Source organism: Myotis brandtii, unplaced genomic scaffold, assembly GCF_000412655.1.
Source record: "Myotis brandtii unplaced genomic scaffold, ASM41265v1 scaffold724, whole genome shotgun sequence".
In the NCBI taxonomy this organism is placed as follows: domain Eukaryota; kingdom Metazoa; phylum Chordata; class Mammalia; order Chiroptera; family Vespertilionidae; genus Myotis; species Myotis brandtii.
The window spans coordinates 600,945-627,769 of NW_005370857.1; the positions used below are offsets into that span (position 1 = coordinate 600,945).

Below are 26,825 nucleotides of genomic sequence, written 5' to 3' on the forward strand. Positions count from 1 at the left end.
CCTACCCTAAGAGGCCCCTCGTCTCAGTGTCCTGGTAATCGCCCCAAGCACCTCTGAGAGAAATCTGCCCTCGAGTTCCGACCAATGCCAGACAGTCCGGTTTCTCCCCGTATGAGTCTGGGTCCCCAGAGACTCTCCTGGAACTGGCGTTCAGAGCCATCGGGAGCTTGAGACTCCCTTCCGACTGAAAAAGACAACCGTGTCCTCAATTGCCAGCCCTTTCCACGTGCACCTTCGTACCTCTGCACTTTACTTCTGCACCTCCTCTGAATCTCAGTGTGCTTTTCTCTTTTCTTCTAGTTGTAGAATTTCCACTCAGCCAGCCTTTCTGTGGTTCTGGATGATGTCCATTTTGTCTTTTAGTTGTATTTTTGAAGTGGTTGTGGGAGGCAGCAATTTATGTCCTCAATTGCCAGCCCTTTCCACGTGCACCTTCGTACCTCTGCACTTTACTTCTGCACCTCCTCTGAATCTCAGTGTGCTTTTCTCTTTTCTTCTAGTTGTAGAATTTCCACTCAGCCAGCCTTTCTGTGGTTCTGGATGATGTCCATTTTGTCTTTTAGTTGTATTTTTGAAGTGGTTGTGGGAGGCAGCAATTTCAGGTGTTTACCTATGCTGCCATCTTGGTTTCTCCTCAATTGTGTAGATTCTTAAGAAGATATATTCCCCAACCTTTCTGGTCCCCCTCTGACTGTTGGCACAAATTTTACACAACTGGATGAAAGTAACATACTGTGACAGTGGAAGAATGTGAATCCAATTGGCCCCTGAACCTGTGAACCTGTCTTCACTCACCTAATGCTCAAAAAAAAAATTAAAAAAAAATTAACCCATAAAATTTGTTGTAACACTGATCCAAGCTTGCTACTGATGTTCTAGGAAGTAGCATGCATTATTGCTTAGTATAGGACTCTGGTTTGATGCGTAATATAAGCAGTTCTGGTCTGTTGAGATATTTGCAATGGTATTTCAGTGCATCTGATAAGCACCATTAGATACCAAAAAGATTTTAAAACATTTCCAACCCCAAAATTGATGACTAGGTTCAGCAGGGGCCAGTCAAGTGGGTCTCTTTTACCTCCTGGAACATCTTCCTTGATCCAGGGTTAAAAGAATATTGAAATGACAGCCAGTTGAATCACCAGGCCACCAGTATCTACCAAGTATTTATTAAGTACTTCACATACTTCCTGTACTAAGAAGTTTTTAGTGAAGGATGAAGTCTGGATAAAACAAAGAAAAAATAATCAATCAAATCCCGGTTCTCGTGCTTGTGGCTTAATTGCAGTGATGGGACTTGGGTACGTGAAACAACCAAAGAACAATTTCACAACAACACATAAACAAATGGGATTTGGGGAGAGACATCTGGTCCGTGCACTGTTTCTAGCCAATTCCAGGGGTGAATAAGGGAAGGGGAACGGACTGTTTCGGAAGGGAACTGTCCCAGGCCTCTGGCAACAAGGTGGAGTTTTTCTGCCAGGAGGGAACACTGAATGGGAGATGTTTGTTTTTTCTCCAAACAGGAAACCTCTTCCATGCTAATAGTAGCTTCAAAAGGATTGCTGCGGCAGATGGAAAGAACCCATATACATTCATACATTCACTTAGCAGGGACTAATTGAAGGGGAGGATTAACTCTGTCATTAGACAGAAGCAAAACCTATTTATGTCTTGTCTCCCATCTATGGTTATACTTTAAGAGAGATTTGGCACAGGTGGTGTTTGAATATTAGACCACTGCCACATTGAATGGCCTTTTAGTTGCCACTGATGGATTAATCCCAATGATGATAAGAGGATAATAAGATCTGTCAGATGTGTGCTCTGCATCCTCCATATTTTAGGCGATGGAGGGGAAGCTGGTAGGCTGAGTGTGAGGGCTAAAGGACTAGAGTTCAGTGGGTGATTCTTCCCTCCTCTCCTGCCTCCTCCAGCCAAGCAGTCTCTTCTCTCACATCTGATTATTAAAAGGATATTCTGGATTGAGCTCCCTTAGATAGAATTCCTAATTCAATTCTACAATTGTCCGTCTGCCTGGTCTTCTTCTTACCTTTCTTCTTCCTGCTGCAAAAAGCTGGTCCTTCAGATGAGCAGTTCTCAGCCTCTTTTATTTTTCTGCTGAGATACTCAGGACATAAAACAGATGATATTATATGCAAAATACACTCCTACAGTGGCACAGGTAGCAAAGGCCTTTTCCTGTTTGTGGCCTTTTCCCAGTGCTCCCTGGAAGTCAGCAAATCCTCTGACTCAATGGACATCACAATGCACAGGTGTGATGAGACAGATTGTATTTTCCCCAAATGGCCATCGCCTTATCATCCATCCCACAGTCTTCTTCAATATGACTTTGACACTCTTTCCATTAAGATATGGGGTCTACGTCCTCTCTCCTGAATGTGGGCAAAGTTGAGATGACAGCAGTAGTGATACCATGTGATTTCCAAGGCAACATGACTTCCATTAGGCTCTCCTTATGAAGGTTGCTTTTGAAACTCAGCCACCATTTCAGGAGGAAGCCCAAGCAGCCTGAGGAAACCCACACAAGAGGAACCAAAGCTCCCAGCTGAAGCCAGCACTCAGTTACCATTTTGAAAGTTGATCTCCCAGCTTTCAGTGGAGCTGCCCCAGCTGATGCCAGGTGGAGCAAAGACAAACTGTTTCTGCGGAATCCAGCCCAAATTGCACATTTTTGATCAAAATAAATCATTGTTGTTTTAAACATCTATGTTTTGGGATGGTTTGCTAATAGAGAACTGATACAAATGTGTTTGTTATTATAAGAATAATCTTGGAACTTTTCTATATTATAAAAAAACTCTCAGAATTTTAACCTATTATTATTAACAAATAACTTGACACATATCTTATTATCAACTTTCAAAACCTCCTCTAGGCCTCGATTAAAATGTAGAGGTCTTTAGAAATATTTAAATGCTCCTTTCTCTCACCTCATCTTAGACTTGTTTGATATGACTATGCAGAATAATATTAATTACAGTCATTTTCACAAACTGTTTCTCATCTATGCCTAATTAGCATAATCACAGTGTGTGTGTTAGATTACCTTTGCTGTGTTTGATGATTATCTTAAATTTCATTTTGGGGAGCTAAGCCTTCACAGTTTGTTGCTCATGTACTGTGGGTGTTGGCTGCTCATAAAGCAGAAAAATAAGTCTGCTATGGAAAATCTATGCAGAATATGGATGTCACAGAAGTGGGTGCTTGGGCAGCTGTCAGCGCCAGCTTTCTGGTCGCTAAGCAGTAAGTAACTTTGAATAAAGGAAAAGTATGAAGACTCCAGTGATGTTGAGCTTGAGAAAAATGTAAACATAGCATTTGCCCCGGTGTGCTCACTATTCGGTGTCTCCTTTGGCATAATAGAATTGCCACTGAAAGCCACAGATTGACTTCATTTTGTATGTGATGAATTCATGAAACTTTTATTTGGGGCCATTTGTTTTCACTTTTGTCCATCCTGCTCCAAGTTAAACCAAGGAGAAATTGCATGGTGGAAAGAACTGTGAGCCAGAGGTTAGAAACAATAAAAGAAAAGAAAATATAAAAGAAACAAAAAAATAAAATAACCAAAGTCTCTCTTTTCCTGAGCTGGATTCTAACTGTGTGACCTTGGAAATGTCAAGTCACTTCTCAAGGCCCAGTTTCCTCATTTATGAATGGAGAGGGTTAGCCTAAGGCTAAATACGGCTGCAGAATGTGGAATATGACAACTTCTGAAAGGGTCATTTTAGGCTGTCATTCTTGCTTTGCAGATAAAAATATTTAGGAGTAAAATATATGCAGAACTTGGCAAAGTTAGATATATATTTATGATTCCCAATGAGTCAACTGATCTTGCCCCCTGAGTCTCCACAAGCCTCTCTTTGTTCAATGGTTTTTGTTTTTACTTTTAATTTTTTCCAGAATTAAAAAAAATATATATTTTGGTGATTTCTGTCATTAGGAGAAGATAATTTGGCAATAAAATTATTTAAAAATTTGAAAGTAACTGAACCTGAAAGATTAAAATTTTTCAATAGACTCTATTTTATTGAAACTCTATTTGATATATAATAATGTAGTTATTTCAGTTGATTTATTGAGAATTACAAACATATTTGTGGCTTTGCCAAGTTCTGTGTATGTTTTGTTTTTAAATATTTTCATCTGCAAAGCAAGAATCACAGCTGTAAACTATCCCTCTGGAAGTAGTCCTACGCCAAATTCTAGAGCTGTAATTGGTCTTCGTCTAACCTCATCTCACAGATGCAAAACGGTGCTTTCTCAGTGTAATGGGGTTAAAAAATCAGCGTTCCATGGTGTTCTACACAGAAGACTGTAATGGTCAGATTCTCTGTTCCTTGAGCTTATTTGCAAGGCAGAGGCTCAAAAGAACCCACTTGATCTCCATTTTCCTAATAAGAGAACTGAAGCTTGGTAACTGACCCAAGGTTATATCTAGTTAATGGCTTAAACTCAGTCAGTATAAGTCTAGATTCAATTACAATATATCCCTTCCTAGTTTGGATTTCTTGCCAAAATGTCAGTTCCCTGAGAGGATGACGTGTATTTTGTAGTTATACAGTGGGGCCTTGACTTACGAGTTTAATTCGTTCCGTGACCGAGCTCGTAACTCAAATTACTCGTATGTCAAATCATTAAAGTGAACGAGTGAGACACCTGATGCTGGGCTGATGTTGTGGCGTTCACTGTGACGTTCGCTGCGCCAACTAGCGGTGGGGTATCTGAAGCTGGCTCATAACCCGAATTTTAGCTCGAAACTCAAAGCAAAAAATCGGCTGAGAGACAGCTCGTATCTGGAAAAACTCGTTAGTCGGGACACTCGTAAGTCAAGGCCCCACTGTATTTCCACATCCTTGACAGGGTTTGGCTTGGCGGGAGCAGGCAGGCCAGCCAGTGGCCCTGTGGACTGGTTTGTCCCTACACTGATTCCAGGGGAGAGGCCATTTTTTTCTTCCATGCATGGATGTCTGAGGATGTCTTGACTCTGGGGAATCCAGGTCTCAGGAACAGAGACTGAAAACAGATTCCTTCCTGGCCATCTGGACTTCTCAGTTCTAGTATTCTGCCTTGAGATGTTTACTGGATAGCCATTTTTGGGAAGGCATAGCACTGAAGCAAAAAGAAATCATTTCATGTGAACTAATGATTCAACTTCTAACCTCTAAAAATGACACAGTTCTCAGTTCTCTACCCCCTTACATTTCTGTCTAACTACGTAAGTTTATGTGACGTTAATTGTCCAGGAATTTATTCATTTACTTATCAACCTTTTGTTCCGTTAATAATTTGACTTCTTTTGCTTCTATGCACTTGGGGCATTGCTTCTTCAGTGTAAAGGAGTTTTAAAAAAGGCAAGAAGGCAAGCTCAGAGCTCAAGAAATAATAAGGGATAATACTATAATCAGAACAACTCAATTATTTGTTTTTGAGCTCGATCTTTCAGAAGGTTATTATCTGGAGTTGCGACTAATGGATTCAGGCTTTCTTTATGCAGAGGAAATTTTCAACAACAGTGTTCATGGGGAAGGACATTAATCAGGAGAGAGAAGTGGGCCTTGTGCTTAATAATGTTTGCATAATAGCTACCCTTGGGTGTATTGCTTGACTTAAAATAAATATTCATGCTTTCTATCTCCAGTGCAATTGGAAATTATTCGTGGTTATGATTCTGTTATATGATCTTCTACCTGCTCGTGTGGACTTTAAGCTGGGAGGCTGTTGGAAATGAACAGACATAAATCACAATGCTTGTGATGAGTCTGGGGTAGAAACTGAAGGGGACTATAATGTGGGCAATCTGGAGAACATGAGCTGAGAGCAGGTTTCTAGGAGGGGAGGAGCAGAGTCATACTGGCATGGTTAAGAACATTCATGTACTTTTAACTCTTCAATAGCGTCTCATCCCTGAGATAAAGTCCAAGTGCCTTCTCCTGACATAAATGGTGCTCACTGGAGTGGTCCCTGCGACTGTGGCCCATGGCCTGAGACCACTCTCCACCTCAGACGTGCTCACATGCAGCTCTTTGCAGGTTCCCTCAGACACCATGACTTGTAACTTCCAGGTCTTTGTTCATATCCTACCTTTATTTTGCAAGAATTTTCCAAACCTCCTTTGCTAATTACTTCTACTTATCATGGAAGAGTTGGCTTAAGCTTTACTTCATCTAAGAAACTCTTTTTGAACTCCAAAGTTAGCCAATAAATCCCCCTCCTACTTCCCCTTCCTTCCTTCCTTCCTTCCTTCCTTCCCTTCCATCCTTCCTTCCTTCCTTCCTTCCTCTCTTCTTTCCTCCATCCTTTCCTCCCTCCCCCCTTTCCTTCCTCCTCCCCTCCCTTTCTTCCACCCTTTCTTCCTTCCTTCCGTTTACTTTTTACTTAAATAGACTTGGTCCTGGGGAATTCCTTCATTGTCTTGATTTATTACTTACACCAAATTTTATTACACAAGTGCTTTAAGTTAATGAATTCATTTTTCTTTTCTCTCTCCTTTATTACTTTTTTCCTCTATTTCTCTCTTTTTTTTCTTTTAATTTCTGGGAAAGGTTTTAATATGATCTTGAAAACCATAGTCTGTATGCAGCTTTGAACAAGTGTGTGAGTTTCAGCTCTGCATTAACTGCCCGCTCTGGCAATTTCCCTTACCTCAATTCTTTCCTAATATGGGTAATCTACTTCAGTGAAGAGAGCATCCTGTAGCATAAAAGTCCAAGCTGATTTGTTTTCTTATACTTTCAATCACTAATATTTTCTTCGGCCTCTCCCTCCCTGCCTCTGAGGTAGGCTTTACATCTTGGAGTTACACAGCGTCCCTTTGGCTCCTTCAGCTGTGCCTTCACCTGATGGGCACTGTATTAACAGAGCTATGTCTGCTTGACTCCACACAACAATTTTACCCTGTTGCTAGGCTCCTTTCTGAAGTGTTTGCATGCCATTTTCATGTATAGTCTCAAAAGTCCTGAAAGCTACCCCTCTGGTAATATTACATATCTATTTATAAAGCTTTTTTGTTGGTTTTATCCCTACTACAGAGAGATGAGCAGGACAGCTGTTAAACTTATCTAGTAAATTAAAGATATTAGAATTAAGACTCCAATCCAGTGCCTTTTCCACAACACTATAAGCTTTATAACCTATAGAGACTATTTTCTTCTATTTTCTATACGCCTCTAGTAGACCTTGCATTGTGAGCTCACAGAGGGCACTAGATAGAGACCTGGACTGGACACAGGGACCTGCATGATGGTGATGACTGGACGACCACTAGCTCTGTGCCCCAAGAGAGTCACTTTACTCTGAACCCCAGTGTTCATCCATAATATGAAGAATGAGACACATTTTCTTAGGTTCTTTTGACCTAATATTTTATTAACTCCTGTTGTCTTATTTTTATCTCTCTCCTTTTCTCCTTTCTCTTTGCCATCTTTTCAGCCCGTCCAACAACTAACTGTTGTGCATTGAGATGTACACAGCATTGTGCATGTGCCTTAGGGAGATGGAATGAGTATGTTGCTTACAGCTTGTTATGGAAACATTCTTCCCTCTCTTTCCTGTTCCCCCCTTTTCCTCTATTCTTTCTTCTTCCTTCTTCCTCCGTGTTCAAGCAGCCCTCATCATTTCCGTGGGTTTTCAAGGCTTCTGCTTTGATCAGAGGGAAGGCACTGCGTCGTGGGCCAGTGAATGAGTTTAACATGCCTATGGTCCTTTGCTTCTGGTCCCTCAGGGCTCGTAAATGCTCGTATGGAAGTTTGGAGGGCTTTGCTCAGGGCCTGTCAAAGGCTCCATGTACTTTGATGCATGATACTGAATTGTTGGCTAACCCTATAATGAGACTACTCAAACAAGAACAACATATTGACACTTTGAAAAATACATTATTTTCTTCTAAATTTTTGTGACATTAAAGCCTAAAATAATCTATCTTTGGTGTAGTTTTAGGTATTTATATTTCGAAAGCCACCATTTCCAACCTATTGCATATAATCCCTCTAGAAACCATAATTGCCTTTAGACATAGGTATATTCTGTTCCTCTTTTATCAGTCATATTTTCTCATTCCTCTTCTACGCCCCACATGACATGCACATACTCTTCTCTTTTTCCTCCAAGGACAATTAGTTCAGGTTAACCAAGACTTTTAGAATTCTTTCTGTAAGAGTCACCATTGAATTAGATGCTTAACACATGACTATTTTCTTCAAAACATAATTAAAATATATGTGGTTCCTCTTCACTCTTTCTAGTCCCCTTTATTTCCATAGCAGTGGGTATTTATTTATCATTACAAAACACACCAACAAATTACTGGTGATTTTTTGAACCCCAAGAGGACAGAGTGGAAGGAAATGGAAAGAGGGGAACAAAAACCAATGATGATTAGGCATCAGTGGATGAGTTAGAAATGTTTATATGATTTAGTTGATCCCTTCAGGATTCCTACAAAATTTAGACTTGCTGTTTTACAGATGTGGAAACTGAGGTTCAGAGAGGTTAAATGGTTCACTCAGTGTTCCACAGCTTGTGTCAGAGTTAAGATCTGAACCCAATCTGTGTGACTCCAAATTTCATGTTCTCTTTGTTGTACCAGGGCCAGAGGGGACTCTGGTAGGCTCTAGAATTATACAGGGGATGGGGCGCAGGTAGGGAAGGGCTGCAAAGAAGACCTTAGTCTATTCCAAGATTCAACCTTTGGCATGTTTCTCCTTCCCTGGTCCCTGCCTCCACTGTAGACTATGTATGCGAAATATGGATCCAGACCTTTTCAGTATTTTAAGGAGAGGGTCTTCTACTAATGAGACATCTCTCTTTTGTCTTTCACAGCAATTTTGCAGGCAGTAATAACTGGTGATCTTATGAAGGTAAGACATCTTCCTACCAAATTTTTTTGCTGATTTTTAAGAACTTTAAGTCAACATCATTTCACACCAAACTTTCATGAGCCCATATGTCATTTATCAGACCCCCTGCCTGTGCTGGCTGAGTAGAAAGAGGAAGGATGCTTTTTTTTTTTTTGAGAATTAAACAGAGAGGATTAGGGGAGTCTTCCCAGCATCTCCATGCTTCCTAACAGCAAAAGGTTTCTGTAAGATAACCATGCAATTTGCCTTCACTAGTAAAAATGGACTGCATGTCCCCAGGATACAGTGCTCACAGTGCCCAGAATTCCTGTTCTCTGAAAGCTGATATTGGAAGTTTAAAGATTTCTTTTTAGACAGGTCTTGAAATAAATGCATGTGTAAGAATTATCTGGTCAACAACCAGAAATACATTCCTCAGGCCAGAGCCTATGTCTTCCAACATTATTACAGTTTTGTATTTTGGGAATCATGGTAAACCAAAACAGTTTAATTTGTTCTTTTGCTTTCTGGTGAATTTTAATTCAGAGGGAAGGAAGTGTCCACCACTACCTCTAGAGTGAATGCCAATTCTGAAGTCAGACCGCCAGGGTTCAGATCTCGGCCCTGCCATTCCCTATATGCATGATTTTGAACAATTATTTGTCTTTGTACCTCAGTTTCATCATCTCTAAAATGGAATAATAGCATTGCCTCTCGCTTCACTTTGTGAGGATCAAATGTAATAAGACAAGTAAAGCTCTTGACTATTCCTATTACATAGAAAGGACTCTAAAGTGTTGGCTATTTTATTAGCATAGTGTTAGTCTGTGTATTTTTAAGAGCTAGACATAGTAGAAATGTAAATATTTGTTATAAAGTATAATACAGTTTATAACTATTCTAAAAGCTATCGTTGGTCCCATATCCTTTTCAGGCATTGGTACTTATGACTGCCCATCTATCCTTGTAAAGCTCACACTGGCATTGATCGGCTCTGTAATATGGGCAGCTCCCTAAGGGCCCAGGCTATGCCTTCCTCACCAGCCTGTGGAGGATGGTGCCATTGCAGATCCAGAAACCAAAAGCCTTAAAGAAAGCTAAGAAGCACTGCCATTGAATACAGTTTCTTCTGAGGCACAACTGTCAAATAAACTGAGACCCTCTGTGCTCCATTTATTTTTTAAAATAGGTTTTTACTGATTTTAGAGAAAGAGGAAGGGAGAAGGATAGAAATATCAACGAGAGAGAATGGTCGGCTGCCTGCTGCACGCCCCCTACTGGGGATCAAGCCCGCACCTGGAGCATGTGTCCTGACGGGGAATCAAACCTTGACCTCCTGGTTCATAGGTCGATGCTTCAACCACTGAGCTATGACAGCCTGGCCCTCTGCTCCATTTTTAACAGGTCACTAGCAGAAAACAGTTGGTGAGACAGTTGCAAGCATCTTGATAAACAGCCATCTTTCAACATGTAATCCTGGAAATGGTGCATTTGAAACCTTTTCATTTTATTTTGTACGTGATTTTAGTCTAGGCAATGAATTTTCCAGGTCTGTGGGTATATCGCCACAATATTTTGTACTTCATAGAGAATTATTTGAGATATAGGAAATAACTATATTCAGCCAGTTGTCTTATTATATTATCTTTGCAATTATTTCCAAAATGGCTAAGAAAGAATGCAAGAATACCTTGTTTCTGAGAGATGAAATATAGGGGAGTTAGGTGGGTTGTTTTTTTTTTTTTACTCTTTTCTTTTTCTTTCTTACTTTTTTCCTAGTATTTTTCTTCTCCCATTTTTTCTTCTCCATTTTCTTTCATTTTTCTATTCCATGTAGAAAGCAAAATCAATATTAAATATTAAACTGGCTGTGTGTGTGTGTGTGTGTGTGTGTGTGTGTGTGTGTGTGAGAGAGAGAGAGAGAGAGAGAGAGAGAGAGAGAGAGAATGCACAAATCAGCAGAAAACAAAAGACCCCAGGAGCCATCCCAGTGGGAAAGCTGTCTTGAGCAGCTGGGCTGCATGAGATGCCCAAGGACTAACTTACTGCTCAGTGTCTAAAAACACCACAGAAAGGCAGAATCAAGGCAGCTGATGGATTGGGTCTGTGCTACTCTGTTGAGCAGAATCCCTTGTGGACCTGTTCCAGGGAAGGGACTGTCACTGTGAGACAATGCAGTGAAACAGAACAGGATTCTCTTAGTTTTCTCTTAACCAGAAAACTATTAGCTGCTTCTTCCTACTGCCCTTGTGTAGGGTGAAAGTTCCTGATTTCCATTCAACTACTCTTTTTTGAATCTATTTCCTAGGACGTCTTCCATCCCCCACTTCATGCTTTCCTGGTGCCCCATGGTAGCCCATCATGGTCCTCCCCATTCCGGTATAATTCTTTCCACATCTGTCTCTCCCATGGACTGTGAGGTCTTTGAGGCCAGTGGCTGTGTTGTCTTCATCTGCTTCCCTGGCATCTGACACATGACAATGCTATGGCTGCATCTGAGTAGAAGCTTGAACTTTGAACCGTAGGAGATGTTGATTTTTTTATAATATGCCATCTAACTTCTTGGTGGTAGACACATTCCTTTTGCTTATTGCCTGCTGGGTTATTTGTTTGGCATTTGTCCTAAAACTACATTTTAGAAGCTCCAAGAGGCTCTTTTTATCCTGATATCTCATAGTTTAGAGAATAGGGACCCATTTACACTTTCTATAATGTTTAATATTTCATAAACTTAGACTGTGTCCTCATTAGCTACCTTATTCTCAAGATACAAAATCTGTTTTTTCCCCTAGTCTGTTTCATATTTTAGGTATTTTGAGTTTCTACTACTATTTTCTCTGAATCGTTTTCTCATCCTGCAGATCACCTCTAGCCTTGTTGAGTAGGTGTTGGGTGATTAACAGAATGCATGCAGGCTCGGCTGCAGACCTGGATGAAGAAGGGAGCTATACCTGTGTGTGCGTGTGTGTATGCTGTGTGCTCGCGTGCAGTGATCTCTCACAGGGAAATGGAAAGAAGCTTCTATGGAGCTAGGTTTATTAGAGATTAAAGAAAAACTGAGGGACAGGAAAGGAGTTTCCTACCAGACACCACACTAATCCTGCCTATAATTATTCTTTCGCTCAAGAAAAAGCTGAGCCAAAGTAGGAAAACTTATTCTCTTCTCCACCCTCCACTCCCTTGGAACAGGCACCAGTGCCCAGACAAGAAAAAGAAAGAAGAAAAAAACACACAGGAAAATAAATAAGTGATTCGTTATATTTCAGTTTTCTTAGGATGTTCAACACCCATATGCCCTCTCAGGAGTTAGTGAGACACTGGCCATCTATTTGAGTTATCACACAATCGAGGAAGATTACTTCATCTCTCTGACGTTTCTGTGTCCTCTGAGGCTAGAAACATTTGTGGTTTGCTGCATTGTTCTTATTTTATCACCAGTGAGCTGTTTCCCTTGTTCCGGCCTCAGTCTGAGCTTCTTTTTATCTGTCTCTTTTTCAGCTAATAGAAAGCTATAAAAATGGAGGCAGTCTGCTAATTCAGGGACCAGACCACTGTTCACTCCTTCACCATGCAGCTAAAACCGGCAACGGGGAAATTGTGAAATATATCCTTGATCACGGTGAGTAGGCACAAGATCACTTACCCAGGAAACAGATTGAATTAGTAAGTTGACTTCCACCCAGGCCGTCTTCAGAATGGTGGAAATGCTCTCCAACTTCTAGCTGACTCTCTCTGATTATTTGAGACAGCGGGATTGTAGTAGACCACTCAGCCATGGGGTACTCTTAGCCAGTCAATGAGTAGAAATAATTTTCATATCAAGATCATTACAGGGTACTTGGGGGTGTATTCATTAAAAAAATAATGTACAAAAACCAATGCAGCCTGGATAATATGCTTTATTGTTTGGGGAAGATCTTTTATGTTTTGGGAAGTTAACTGGTTGGGACAAGTATCTAATCTATATTTGTAGCCAATCATTCTCAGGATTAATGAGAGTATTTATCCTGTCTTTCTAGTCTTTTATTTATTTTTTGCTCTTTGAATCTCATTCATCTTTTCAACTCAAGTCACACTTCATTCTCTCAGAAACGTCTGGTAGCCTCACATCCTCTGCGGCAGGACATGCTCACCTCCCGGGCAGCTTCCTCCTGCATCTCTAATTTGATGTTATATCATTTGCTGGAAGCAGCTTGCAGTTTTTAGCATTTTCCTCTAAAAGCCCTTCAGAGGGATACACACATGTGCTGAATACCACATCTTGACCATTCGTAACAGCTTTCCTTGTTTATAGTGTTTCTAGGACAAAGAACAGGAATAAGGGGTGGGGGGGTGGGGGGGGATCTGCCTGGCTTGACTGTTTTCACAGGAGAGAGTGGAATAGTCTTTAGCTCTGAGAGATCCTGGAAGCTTTGCTGTGAGCCCTAGCAGTGAGCCTGTGGCCAACCCACTTTGCATCCAAATTTGGGCTGTAAATAGAAAGCATAGTAGATATTCACACTTGTTCCTGCTCTTCTTTTAATTCAATTTAGCAAACATCTTATTTCATTCATTCATTCATTCATTCAGTTAATCATTCAAAAAATATTTGTGGAGTGCCTAATAAGAACTACATGTTGTAGACCAGTACACACATACAAATAAAATACAGTCACTGTTTTCAAGCAATTGCAGGCTAAAGAAAAAAAATATCATCATCATAGGCATAATTAAATTTAAAATAGTTGCATAGATGTTTTAAGTCATATTGCAAAGCTACAAATAGAAAACACAGTTACCATTATCAAGCACATTTCTATGCCAGATGCTTATACTAAATACATCATCGAATCTTTACAAAGGTCTTGTAAGGTTGCCATCTTATTATTTTTTTCATTTTTTTTTACAAGGGTCTTGTAAGGTTGCCATCTTGTTTTTGTTTTTGTTTTTCATTTTCTTTCTTTTTTTAATATAAATTTCAGAGAGAAAGGGAAAGGGGGAGAGAAATAGAAACATCATTGATGAGAGAAAATCATCCATAGGCCGCCAGAGCCCAGACCGGGAATCAAACTGTGACCCCCTGGTTCATAGATCAACACAACCTCTAAGCCATGCAGGCTTGGCTGTAGTTGCTGTCTTCTAGATCATTCTCAATCATTTCTTTCTAGTTTGCCCTTTACCCAATGAGATTGAGTGCTTAGGCTACTCAATATTTACGTGCCCTCTCTGGAGTTAGGTGAGCCACTGATACCTAGTTGAGTGATAACACAGGTTAGGAACCCTCTCTCCCTCTCTCTTGCTTTACCTCTCCTGAAGAACTAGCACTTCCCCTACTTCCAGGTTCTTCTCTGTATCCGTTACCTGTGGGCGTCTCCCTGGGTCTCTCACTCACGAGGCTGTAACCAGCTACAATTTTGACTGAATCTGTACAGAAGAGAGAGACCCTGTCACATGTTTGGGGCTCTCATTGGGGTGGCTGGAATGGCCAGGACATCTGAGTCTTTCTCTGTACCTGGTTTTTCATCTCAGGCTTCTTCACAGCATGATGGTCCTAGGGTTTCAGGAGGAGAGAATGGAGAGAATGAAAGCTTCCGGACACCTTGAGGCCGGACTGGAAAGTTCTGCATCCTCTGCAGCATTCTGTTAGTCAAAACAAGTCACAGAGCTGGTCCCGACAAAGGGAGGGGGGAATAGAGCCCACTGCTTCATGGAAGGAGCTACAAATCAATTGTGTCCTAATTTAATCTACCACCCTCCCCTGTTCTCCATCTTCTTCACCTGGAAATGATGACCCTGCCTTCTCAATGTCCTGAACTACTGATCTACCTGAAATCCTTGGAGCTCAGCTTTTATATTTCCCTTGGTTCTGGGTCCTAAGGTTGCTTAGCAATAACAGTTCTTTAACATCACAAGTTCTTAAACAAGTTTCTCCCCTTTTTAGCATAGGTATGTCCCATGCAATATTTGATACATACACTAAAAACAAACGAAAACCCTCTCCTCAGTTGAGTCTTCCCAGGGGCATGAGTGATGAGACTAGAGATGGTATTTCTCTAATACTTTTCCCATTGTAGCCCACACTCATAGGGGTTGAAGTTCCTAAGCCCAATGAGAAATAGGTACACACATGCTTTGCCTGGCATGAAGTCCAGCTAGCATGTCAGTCTCAGTGCTTTGACCAAAGCCTGACATTAGATACTTAGGGAGTTTCTCTTCCACCTTCAGTATCTGCTGCAAAGATTGTATCACAGGATGCAGCTCTCTATCAAAACTGAAGGACACCAAGGAATTTATTAATTCCTTCGGGGAGAGTGCTTATTTTTCCAGTTCTCTTGGTTAGATTTTGTAAACAAGTTGTTTTAATAGTTGTGCTCATGAGAAAAAACTTCAGATTCCTGTAATCACCCCAACGTCACTCACAGGCAAACAGTTCCCATGGTCACATCTTATACCCTCCCTGCTTCACCAGGATCTCTGATGGACCTGAGAGAAAGACGGTGGAGATAGTGAAGCAAATCCATTCCTTCTGTTTGAAAATAAAATATTATTATGCTTTACAGTCCAGGGATCACTGCCTTTTTGATAAATGGCAATTTTTCAACTTTTAGCACGATAGCCAAATAGTGGGAACTGTATCACACTTGATTTTAGTATTCATCAACCTGATAGGCATTGCCAACTTCATGCTTAACTTCAATCTGTTTATTTAGGAGTATGGATGTAAAAATCCTTGGACATAATCAGCCTAATTCACCAGGTTCCTTAACAGCTACGCACTTCAGCTCGTCTATTTTTATTGTTGTCTGTTTTAATATTTTTAGTTACTGATACAATCTGTATTAACCTGTGTATTCGGGGAAAATCATCTTTGCAGAACGACTCATCTATGATAAATGATAGAGACCCCTTTAAATTATACTGCTCCTGAAGTCAGAGATAAGTACATGGGAAGCCTGGCCCTTTCTGTGCTCTATAGATAGGTCTGAGCAGTTTGAATTCACATAAACTTCTTTTAAAAGCAAAGAAAGATTTTACACTGTGCTAAAGATCAAGAGGAACCCTCCTCCTAGTCTTGAAGCCTGAACCTCTCTTAAAGTTTTAGTGGTTTTTTTGTTTTTAATTTGGGTCAAGCCTTTCCTGTGGCTTCATATGAGTTTTAAATCCTAAAAACTGTTTTTTAAAAAAACCTGACCATAAAGATGCCTTTAATGACAAGGCTTCTGAGAAATCAGGGGCCCTTTCTTGTCAAGGCACATGATGGAAATTGTATGTGGCCTGTTTGCTTACTTGTCCTTTCTCTCCCCTCTGCTGTGTCTTCTTCATTGGATATTTATGGTGAGCCGTGGGGTCCCCCATCAGGAGGACAGCCCCTGAACAGGATTCCAGGGAGATTATGCTCCCAGCCACCACATTCAGCAACGTATTTCTCTTCTAAGGACTCTTTTCAAACCGGGCCGGGGCCTGGGGGCATGTGATGTGTGCTATGTTCTGAAAAACCACAGGAGGCTTGAATTTTTTCCTCCTGCATCTTCTTTGGGACTTCTTGTCTCAAATTCACAACATGCTGCTTTCCTTTATGAAAAACTGGAATTTGGGCATTTGGAGGGTTGAAAAGAGGAGGAGGAAGGGACAGGGTGGGGAGAGGAAGATGCAGAGGGATTCCAGCTGAGAATCCCCCCAGCGGTTCCTGCTTTTCAACTCCTTTCAACCATCTTTTTAACCCGCTCCCTCCTCCCTGGTTTTACCCTGGAAAGGACTTTTGTGTGGTTTGTCTTTTACCACCCTGCACATGTTTGCTCTTTTGTTTTGTTTTTTTCCTCCCCACTCCCACCCTGTTGCCCCCTACCGTGTTTCCTGATAGAAATCTCACTCATGCATTTCTTTTTTGATTTCAATGGCTTATTTTGTCTTCCCTCTGTTTCTGCCTTCAGTCTTTCTTTTCTTTTTTTATCCCCCTTTTTCTGCCTCTGGTTCCCCGAGAGAAACGACCACCATCCCGCTGGGACAGGATGACGGTGCTGTTAGAGTTCCCAGTGCCAGCTCTCCCCAAATCTGCACAGCTTTTGTCCTGGGCCACTGGAGGATTTGGAATGGTCTGCTGGCAGCGTCAGGGAGACTAATGGGAAATGAGGTCCGAACAGAGAGAGGCCGTGGGGAGGTGGAAGGAATAGCAAAGGGGATTTGGATGCCTTGGTGTGGGAAGCAAATTAAAAGATGCACGTGACAAAGCCACATCATATATAATAAAGTGCAATGTGGATAAAGCTGCATCCCTAAGAACCGGGGTATGCAGTGGAAGAGCCTATGGAGTGGACACTGGGCAGCGGGCCTGCATTTTGGAAGGTTTGACTACTCACCACGCAGTTTACATTCTTGTGTTGGGAGATCTGCAAGCTTTCCTTCCTTTCCTATTCCCTGGCCTTCACCCGTAAACACTGATATGGCTATCCCCATATTTTTCTTTCTCTCATTTTTCAGACCATTTCCCATAAAGCACAGTCTCTTGAATCCATGTTCCATTTACGGATCTTGCTCTGAGAAGAAACAAGAATTTGGTTAGGATCCACATTAATTTTAAAATATCATTTATTCATTCATTCACTTGAAAAATTAATTCTCTCCTCCCCACTCTTGAGAAAAAAATGTTATAGTAACAATCACTGCTGATCTTTATTATTCTAAACTAGAGGCCTGGTTTATGAAAATCCATGCACTTGCAGGGGGGTGGGGGGGGGCGTCCCTCAGCCCGGCCTACACCCTCTTGCAGTCCAGGAGCTCTCGGGGGATGTCCGACTGACAGCTTAGGCCTGCTCCCCTGGGCCAATCGCCACTGCTGCCGGTGGCCTCCCTCCACCACTGCCACCGCCTGCACTTGCAGGGGGGTGGGGGGGGGGGCGTCCCTCAGCCCGGCCTACACCCTCTTGCAGTCCAGGAGCTCTCGGGGGATGTCCGACTGACAGCTTAGGCCTGCTCCCCTGGGCCAATCGCCACTGCTGCCGGTGGCCTCCCTCCACCACTGCCACCGCCCCCCGCCCCCCAATTGCTGTCCCCTCCCTCTGTCCACTGGCACCCGCCTTGGCTGGCGTGGCACTGCCCACTCACCAGCCCTGCCCCCTGCCGACCGATCATTCTGCCGTTCGGTTGATTTGCAAATTAGGTTTTTATTATATAGGATGCTTTATATGTATGAACACATTGCATTCTTACAATAGCCCTACACAGTTTGCTCTCTTATCTCTATTTGACAGGTGGTAAAAACTGAAGCATAGTGAAATCTGGTTAGTTGTCAAAACTCACACATAATATAAGATGTAGTCTCTGCCCTCCATGTTCCTAAGACCCAGCAAAGGGCAGTGAAACATGGACAAACAACCACAATGCTGAGTTGTTTGACGTGAGTGTCCTGTGCAGGGTACCAGTGGTAACTGGTGCAGGGCTGTGGAAGGGCAGTGATTGCCTCCCTCTCAAAACTTCATGGGGAAATTTTCCCCATATTCCTTCAATAGGGTTAAGAGTTGTTTCTGGTGCAGATCAGCTATGGGATGGAGTGTGCACATTGTAGTGAGCCCTGGGAGGGACAGAGAGCCAAGGTTCCCTTCTATATCCGGGGAACAATTGTGAGCTCTTTACTGACAATGTAATGGTTTTCCTCCAAATTCCTCAGGGGAGACGGCATGGTATCCACAGTCAGAACATATGTTCACATAAATGCAAAAGAAACCCACACCCATATGTTCCCCTTTGGTATCTATTATTTCCTCTCTTTCTCCTGTTCTTTCCCTTATTAGTGAGACTCAAATTAACTTTCCAAAAATCACAGATGCTCTTATTATCTACTTTTTTTCAGGAGAACTTTTGTGGTCTGTTTTGATTATTTTTGTTTCTCTGCGATGCTGGGAAGGTGTGTTGATGGGAGAAGTAGGAAGGTTTGGGTTAAGTTCATTATTCCAGAGAAATTCCCAAAACCTCTAACTGGGGTTTCTTTAGATATTGAGTAAGAACAAATGTATCTTGTTTTAGCATCGGTGCCTCTTTCTTGCACCTCCATCAGCCACAGAAGATGAGGGGAGAAAGGGAAAATGACAAGCAGCCTCAGGCAAGCCTACTCAGAATGGGCTGCCCGGCTCTGGGCTGGCTGCATGTATGGCGACTCTTGTCAGAATGTGAGGAACAAGGTCGTTTCTCGTCCTTGTCCGCCCTTGCAGGGTGCCAAATAGTTGCAGTTTTAGCGCAGATGAAACTGCTCAGGGTCCTGTCTCTTGCATGGAGGCTGGGACCCTAGAGGCCATTAACCCATCATAGTCTCAGCTCTGAGTGCTGAATAAGGAGGGAAATGGGCAAGGCCTAAGTATGCAATTCGCAGCAATGATGGGAACACACTGCTACTGAAGCTGGATGGCTTGTGTTCATAGGAGTCCTTTAAAAATAGATGGCTTGAGAAGTTTGCTGAAGGTGACAGGGGTTCTTTAAAAGCACACACCCTTAGAACACTGCTCCTGACCTCGTGGAAAGTGTCCTGTTGGCAATTGAATAGGCCTGGAGTCCTTGGTTCTCAGGACATAAAATTCTAGTCCACAGGTGGCTCTATATACTAATATAAGTAGGAGTGAAGTGGCCCTTTTATATAGCTTTCCTTCACTGACGTTCCAACATCTTGACGTGGTGTGACCTGCTGTGTCATGTCAGAGAATAGGACACAAACTTTAGGCCATGTGTGTCGTGTGCCAGCTACTGTCTTAAGCAAATAACTTTTATTAACTTCTGAAACCTCACTGCACTCCTATGAGATACATATTATTACCAGTCTTTCTTTACATGTGAGAAATAAAATGAAAGTGCCCAAGATCTACTAAGTGGCAGCCAGAGCTGGAATTGTAAACCTTTGATCCTGACCACTGCACGCTGCTGCTTTGCACTTCTTTGGTGGGGGATGCGGGAGGGTCATCATTCACCTTTCCTTAGAACCACAGGACTGAGGAACAGAAATGAATGAGTTAAATCTTTGTTGAATCCTTAATGTAAAGTAGATTCTCAAGCAATGTGAAAAGTAAAAGTATTCTTATACTCAAGGGATTTAGAAGAATAGATTTAAGAGGACAAGACATACAACAACAAAATCAAATACATGGTACAAGGGTAGACCCAAGTAAGTTTTACGAGAGTTCAGAAAAGGGATAGATTCCTTCTGCCAAAGGTGGTTTTTTCAGAGGCCTTGTCAGAGACTAGGCTTTACAAACCTTTAAGATGTAGGTGTGAGGCTAGAAAAGGAAGACTTCTCAATAGGGACAGGGAAGGGAACAAGCCCTGAGAAACATGTGGGTGATGGAGAAGTGACCACTTTGGAACATTGGGAACAAATGGAGGAAAGGTAGTTCCAAGTGAAGACTATGAACTTCAATGTTTAAATACTTGGAAGTAAGCAATAAATATGACAGATTGGAAACCTGGAAATCTAAATAACGTAAGAGCTTTTTAGTCTTCTTCGTAACCGTTTCTTCACGCTAATTATATTCCAGGCAGAGACCTATGAGGAGGCCTGTTTGTGGAATAGGACAAATAGGGAGACAAACAGGACAGACGTGGTGTCGGAAGGTTTGCCTGGCCTTGACGACCAATGGATGTGAAAGAGAGGAAGCCAAGATGATGATGTAGCTCTTGGGTGACTTGTGAAAGTCCCATCACACCTGTCATCTTCTCCTTGCCCAATGACCTTCATGGTTAGAAAGTCCTAACCTCCTCTTCTCCTTCTTCTGATGAGGTGGCAAGTAATCACATAAGTAAATTTTCAATGATAACGATATCCAACAACACAGAGAGCAAATCAACAGGATCACATTTCTAAGGACTAAAATGCTCAACACCTAGAACCATGTTTGCCACTTTCAAGTACATTTGATTCATTCATTCAACCAAACATTTAGGCACCTGCTTGGCACCAGGCTCTATGCCAGTCACAAGGCCACCAACTCAAGGGGCTTATGAGAATCTAGTTGTGAAGAGAGAAATCAGCAAGCGATTTTAATATGGTTTATATGTTATATATCCACACTTGTCTGGGACAGTCTCAATGGGATACATTATATTAATTTCCCAATTATGGGACACAGGGCTAAGCATAAAGTGAGGGAGAACGTTTGGTGCAATATTTGGAGTGGGGTCATAGTTGGCGTCATGGAGGAAATGGTCTCAGCAGGCTGCATAGGGTAAGGGATTTAGGGAGAGTTGGGGAGGAAGTCAGTGGTGCTGCAAGTGGGAAGGTGGGCATTCCAACCAGTGTGTGCAGACTGAATGAATTCATTAGTGAACATATAAAACATTGCTAATGTGCAAACTCATAGAACATATCAGTTCATGATGAAGCTTCTATCATTTGATATTTATGCAGAACATTTCTTCCAGGTGTTGGAAGGGAAATTTTGTGAAAAACAGAGTTTCACCCTATTTCTAAAAGAAGGCTATTGGACCACATGGTATCTATTGTCTCTTGTCGCTTCACTGTTATATTGCACAAGACCCCATCCCAAACTACCTGCCACTGGAGAATGAGAAACAATCTACAAAGCTCAGCTGATTGTCCCCTTCCTCCCAAGGGAGCCACTTAATTATTTCTCACTTAGTCTATTCCAGTTGATTTTATTTCTTCGACTCAATTGAAAGCTTCCGGAAGGAAGGCGGAGGCCCTGCCACTCTTTTGTGGCTCCCATTCTGCACATCTCAGCTGGCGGTGATTGGGAGATTGGTGGGGAGGAGGAGGCCCCATTATCCCTCTCACAAGTGCTCTTTCTTATGCAGCTTTCCAAGGCATTTTCATTGTGACTATAGATTTTCTTATTAATAGTTTTTTTAAACTTATGTTTGATGGGCATGTCTCGCTTTCCTCCTGTTTAGGACCTTCCGAGTTATTGGATATGGCAGACAGCGAAACGTGAGTCTCACTTTTATTACATAGTCCAGATTATTCTTCAGAACGTATCTAGGAGAAACATGCCATGTCTAGAGCATACAGTAGATAATTTTCATGTCAGTGATAAAACATCCACTTTCTATTGTATTTATAACTGTGCAGGGCTAATCTTCTAAATCAAAAATAAAAGTCACAATAAAAGTTGATGGCAAGTATCATAATGGTTGCACCCTCAGTCGATGAGATTCATCGTTTAGAGGTTCCTACAAGCAGTATACTTCTGCACTGGTGCTGAGAAGTCTAAAAAAATACAGTTAGCTTTTTTTTTTTTAACTCTTTGTTAACTGGGGTTTGTGAGAAAATTAAGCCCTAATGCTCTCTTGCATGTAATGAAACTTCTTTGCCAAGTCTAGAATGGAACAATGCCTATAATACAGCCACCTGAGAACTGAGAATATGGTAACTCCAATCATTTTCATGTTCTGCAGTTCAGATGAGGATCTGGGATGATCCCCAAACTGATAATTTTTTCTTTCAACTTCCCCCCATCCCTAGGGTAGCAAAATAGCTACTATTCTCCAAACAGGAACAAAGAAGGCTAAGCATCTAACCCTGAAAACCATATAGAAGCACTAGAGAACTCCAAAGAAATTCAAAAGAAGAAAAAGAATGGCAGGGCTGGAGTGGGATGGGGAAGGGAGCGAAAGTGGGGATAGTGAAGGAAAAACAGACATAAATAGAATGAAAGACGGGGGTGGAGGGGAGTAGCCATGAGTTAGTTACCCGTCACTGAAGAAACTGCCCATTGCTATGCGGAGCTTGTCCACATACTGCACATTCCATAGGACAGGCGCCACTGACCCCAGTTCCCTGCTCTAAGGTCTGCATTTGATTTTCCACGAAACACTTTAGCATTAAGTATCTTTTCAGCCTTGGATTCCAAATGGGAAAAATCCTCCTCCTTTTCTGACTATTAAAGGAGCAGAAATAACCACTTTCTCATGCCCACTTCCCTCAATGACTGCTGGCTGGTCTTGGGCCTGCTGCCGACTGGGGAAAGCTCTAGTTCTGAGCTCTCTCCCCAAGTCCCCCTGTGCCTCCCAGATCCCCTGTGGCTGCCCCTCCACTTCCACCTGCCCCTGGAGTTGAATCCAGTAGGTAGGCCAGAGTGAGTGTTAGCCTGGTTCCTTGCAGTTGAGTTCCCAAGAGTTATTCCTGTGATGGGTCTGAGGGGCGCTGATTCCCCATCGCTGTTCCCTCTGAGCTTCATCTAGCATCTCTCACACTCAGCGTATCCATACAGAGTGTTGTTCCCAGTGTTCAGATACAGCCGCACACATCAGTCTAACAGTGCCATGGAGTCCTGCCTAAATCAAACATTAGTAGTTGACAACAAAATCGCTCGGCCGAATTAACCAACACTGTTTAAAAAAGAGGCTGGAGTCAGATATTGTGGTTACAGGATGACTAACTTAAGGCACTTTAGTCTCCCTTCCCCCACCTCCCCCAAATGGGCCCTGCCTTCAGCCAGGTCTCAGCCTCAGACAGAGAAAGAACATCAGCAGCAGGGGTAGGATGAAACCACCCCCTCCCAGCAGCCTCCACCCCCACCCCGGCCCCCAGCCCCTTTATGGGTGGTTTCCATTTCATCTTTGATTTAGGGGTGAGACTGCACTGCACAAGGCTGCCTGCCAGCGGAACCGGGCCGTGTGCCAGCTTCTGGTGGACGCAGGAGCATCTCTGAGAAAGACGGACTCCAAGGTAACTTGATGAGTGAGTGCAAACATCCACCCACTGGGCAACATCGCAGGCGCTGTGGCCTTCACTTATGCCCACAGCAGAGGCATCCTTTCTGTGCCTATGGAAGTGCCGGGGGCTTTGGAAAAAGGAGGAAAAAATAAAGTGCTTCATTTAGAGAAACTGCAGTTTAAATGTATAAGCACAAAGGGAGGGTGTGTGCTCGCCTATGGGGCTTTATAAACCTCTGAAGGACGCGCTGGCCTTGGGATTTGGGGTTCTCCTCCTGCCGGATGCCAGCAGCCAGGCTGCCGAGAGGTGAGATCCAAAGCCCTGGGAGAGGGGTCAGGCTTATGTTCACAGACATTGACCTAGCCTTGGAGAAGACCCTTTGGGATTTCTCCTTCATCTGCTTAATCCAGTGTAGCTTAAAATCTGTGATTTATGTGGCCCCATTTTGGGGTGCCAAAGTGATTTCCAGTCACTTCCAAGATGGGAGGTCAGGCTGCACCATGAGTCATTCCAAGTTACAGAGAGCAGTCAAGGAAAGTGCTGAGAGCTGGCGTAAAGGAGGAGGTATAGCGGAGTAGCATTGACCTACGAATACGGCCCGTGAGAGAGAGCAGAGTTAATACCAATCAACCCCGTAGAGGAGCCTGGTCAGCTCTGAGAATTTTCAAGCACCCTGGGGAGACTCCAAGGAAAGACAAGCCACTTAACACAGAGGGTGGCAGAGAAGAATTTGAATATATGTAGATGAGGACAAACAAAAGATGGCGGGAGACCTGGCCCCTGAGCCGATTGCTCTGTGTCATCTTTCTAAGTTTCTGTATCAGATGAATGGGCTCCATGTTCCTTGAGGTTTCTTCCTACTTTATTTTATGTATGTGTGTGTATTTTTCCAAAACACAAACAGCTGTATTATTTTTGTGATTACAAATAGAGTGTGTTCTCACATAGAAAACTCGAGCCGCGCAAACAATACAGGAAAGTAGAAATAGCTAGAAAATTCTACATTCTAGACGTATATGTTATTAAAATTTTAATGATCTCACTTCACATGTATGTCTATTTTTCTCTCTCATTATTTTAAGTTGATAAAGTCAGACTATACATGCTAGTGTATGACTTAAGTTTACACCCAACATTCTGTTCTAGAGATCTTACCATACAAAGTACTATCCCTATTCTTCATCCTTTTCAGGGATCCTCTGTTTTTCCATTTTTGTAATTTGATGCTAGGTGAGAGCATCACATATGATCATCATGACTGAATCTACTGGGGTTTTTTGGAGAGAAGCAATATCTTGAGAATTTCTCTTAATAGGGAACAGTTCCTTAAAAAAATCTCAAAGGCCCACCCTTGTCCATCTCCCTGAATATTTAGAAGCTATAGAAATTCCAACTTCATTAACATTGAAGTAAGCACAAGATAGTCTATTAATACCATAAACAAGTGGGATAAAATTATGATAGTAATGTTAAGCTAGTGGATAAATATTAAATCCAAACTAAAGTAAAATTGTAGAAAGAGCCCAGAGCCACTATCATTTCCTTTTTATCCTCTGCCCTGCATCCCCTAGAAGCTACTAGGAACAGGCTTCATTGAGGTTGACACTATCCATTATGTTAACTGATCTAAAGGCTGAAGTTTTTGATAATTTTTGTCATACTTATGTGCATTTATGCATAGAGCTATTTCCTTAGTACAATGATCATGCCTCTACCTTTTCCTTAGAACTTAATATCACTTATTTAAATAGATAAGACTATATTATTAAACAAAAATTAGAAGTTTCAAGGAGTGTCAAGTAATATCCAGAAGCATTCAAAAGAATGAGACCTTCCCTCTATTTACTACTGATTTCCATTCATTGGCCTCATTCAAAAATATCGTGTGTGTGTGTCTGTGTGTGTGTGTGTACTTACAAATGCACATATAGCATTAAAATAGGCTGCAAGACATTATATAATCATTCAACATGATGCAGAAGAATGACATAAAAATGTTTGACATATTATTAAGTGAAAAAGCATGTTAAACCACAGTATATAAATATGGTTTAATTTTGATAAAAGTAATTATGTATACAACTATAGAAAAAGAAAAATAGTTATTCCACAGAAGGTTAACAATGGTTATCTTAGTGTTCTGGAATATATTTTTATTTCTTTTTTATGCTCTTCTACTTTTCCAAAATTTCTTTAATCAACACCCATCAATTTTATAGTCAGAAATTAACTCACTCTTTGGAGAGATGAGAATGTTATAAATAGGGGAGAGAATCTTGAAAACCAGCAAAGAAACCTTTTTAGATTGTTATGACCATCCCTTCCCAGAGTTAGTATAACAGAAAGAGTCCTAACCTAGACGTCGAATGCCTGCTTCCCTGTTTATCTAGTGAGTAATTTCTCTACACCTGCTTCCAGAGAGGGTCTGGGCTCCAGAACTCACTGTGCTAAGTTTCCTGCTGTGCACTCAGGTAGACTCTGATCCTATGATTAGACTCTATGCTTTCTTAGAGGGAACCCCCACCTGTCCACAAGGATGGTCTCTTTCTCGTGAGCTTATGTATCTCGCTTCCATCAGATAATAGCTTGAAAAGTGTCTTGTTAACTCTAAATAGGTAACATGGAAATATCCTTATTAGTGCGTCATCTTTGAGTATCTCTGTTCCTGTGGATCTTTAAAAAAATCTCATCCCAGGTGTGTGTGTGTTTCTTTCCTTTTTACCTGCAGGGTAAGACACCTCAAGACAGAGCTCAGCAGGCTGGGGACCCTGATTTGGCTGCTTACCTAGAAAGCCGTCAGAACTATAAGATCATTGGCCATGAGGACCTGGAAACTACTGTTTGACCCTGGTAGACGGGCAAAGAGAACCTGAGCGAGCATATCACCTGGGCCCTCCCGGCGATCGGGCAGCTCCCCTGGAAGAAGCTGATGGAATCCATAAATCTGTCTCACTCCTGCAAGCATCTGAGGCCATGCCACCAGATTTTAAGGGCTACCGAGATGTACAACAGAATGGAATAGCCCACAGAGGACGAGGCAGGATACCTGGAGATTGGTGGAAAATGAGTTCCACAAAATTTGATCTTTATTGCTTCCAGCAAGTAGCATGAACTTCTGTGTTCACCTGTATCATTTATTTTAAAGATTCAAAGGATGTTCCTATAAATGGCACTGCTCCCTTCTCCCCTATGCATTCACCTTCCCCTGTACCGCACCATTCTGCCTGTAACCACCCAGAAAAAATTCGATACGATCTGTTCTCTTTACATTCAGTCTTTGAAGACCACAAGACTGACTGAAGGTCTTTTGAAACCCTCTGGTTGTCCTGCAG

The 26,825-nt window shown here is 42.0% G+C and overlaps 1 protein-coding gene across 1 annotated transcript in view; it reads left to right on the forward strand.

Annotated features, from left to right (window-relative positions):
* Window positions 1-26,588, forward strand: part of DGKI (diacylglycerol kinase, iota) — a 325,776-nt gene extending 299,188 nt beyond the window's left edge. The window contains exons 32-36 of the mRNA XM_014530144.1: window positions 8,845-8,882; window positions 12,360-12,480; window positions 21,729-21,765; window positions 23,406-23,505; window positions 26,222-26,588. Of these exons, the coding sequence (XP_014385630.1) occupies window positions 8,845-8,882; window positions 12,360-12,480; window positions 21,729-21,765; window positions 23,406-23,505; window positions 26,222-26,338 (413 nt within the window). The 3' untranslated portion in view covers window positions 26,339-26,588. The remainder of the gene's footprint in view (window positions 1-8,844; window positions 8,883-12,359; window positions 12,481-21,728; window positions 21,766-23,405; window positions 23,506-26,221) is intronic.
* The last annotated feature ends 237 nt before the right edge of the window (window positions 26,589-26,825 follow it).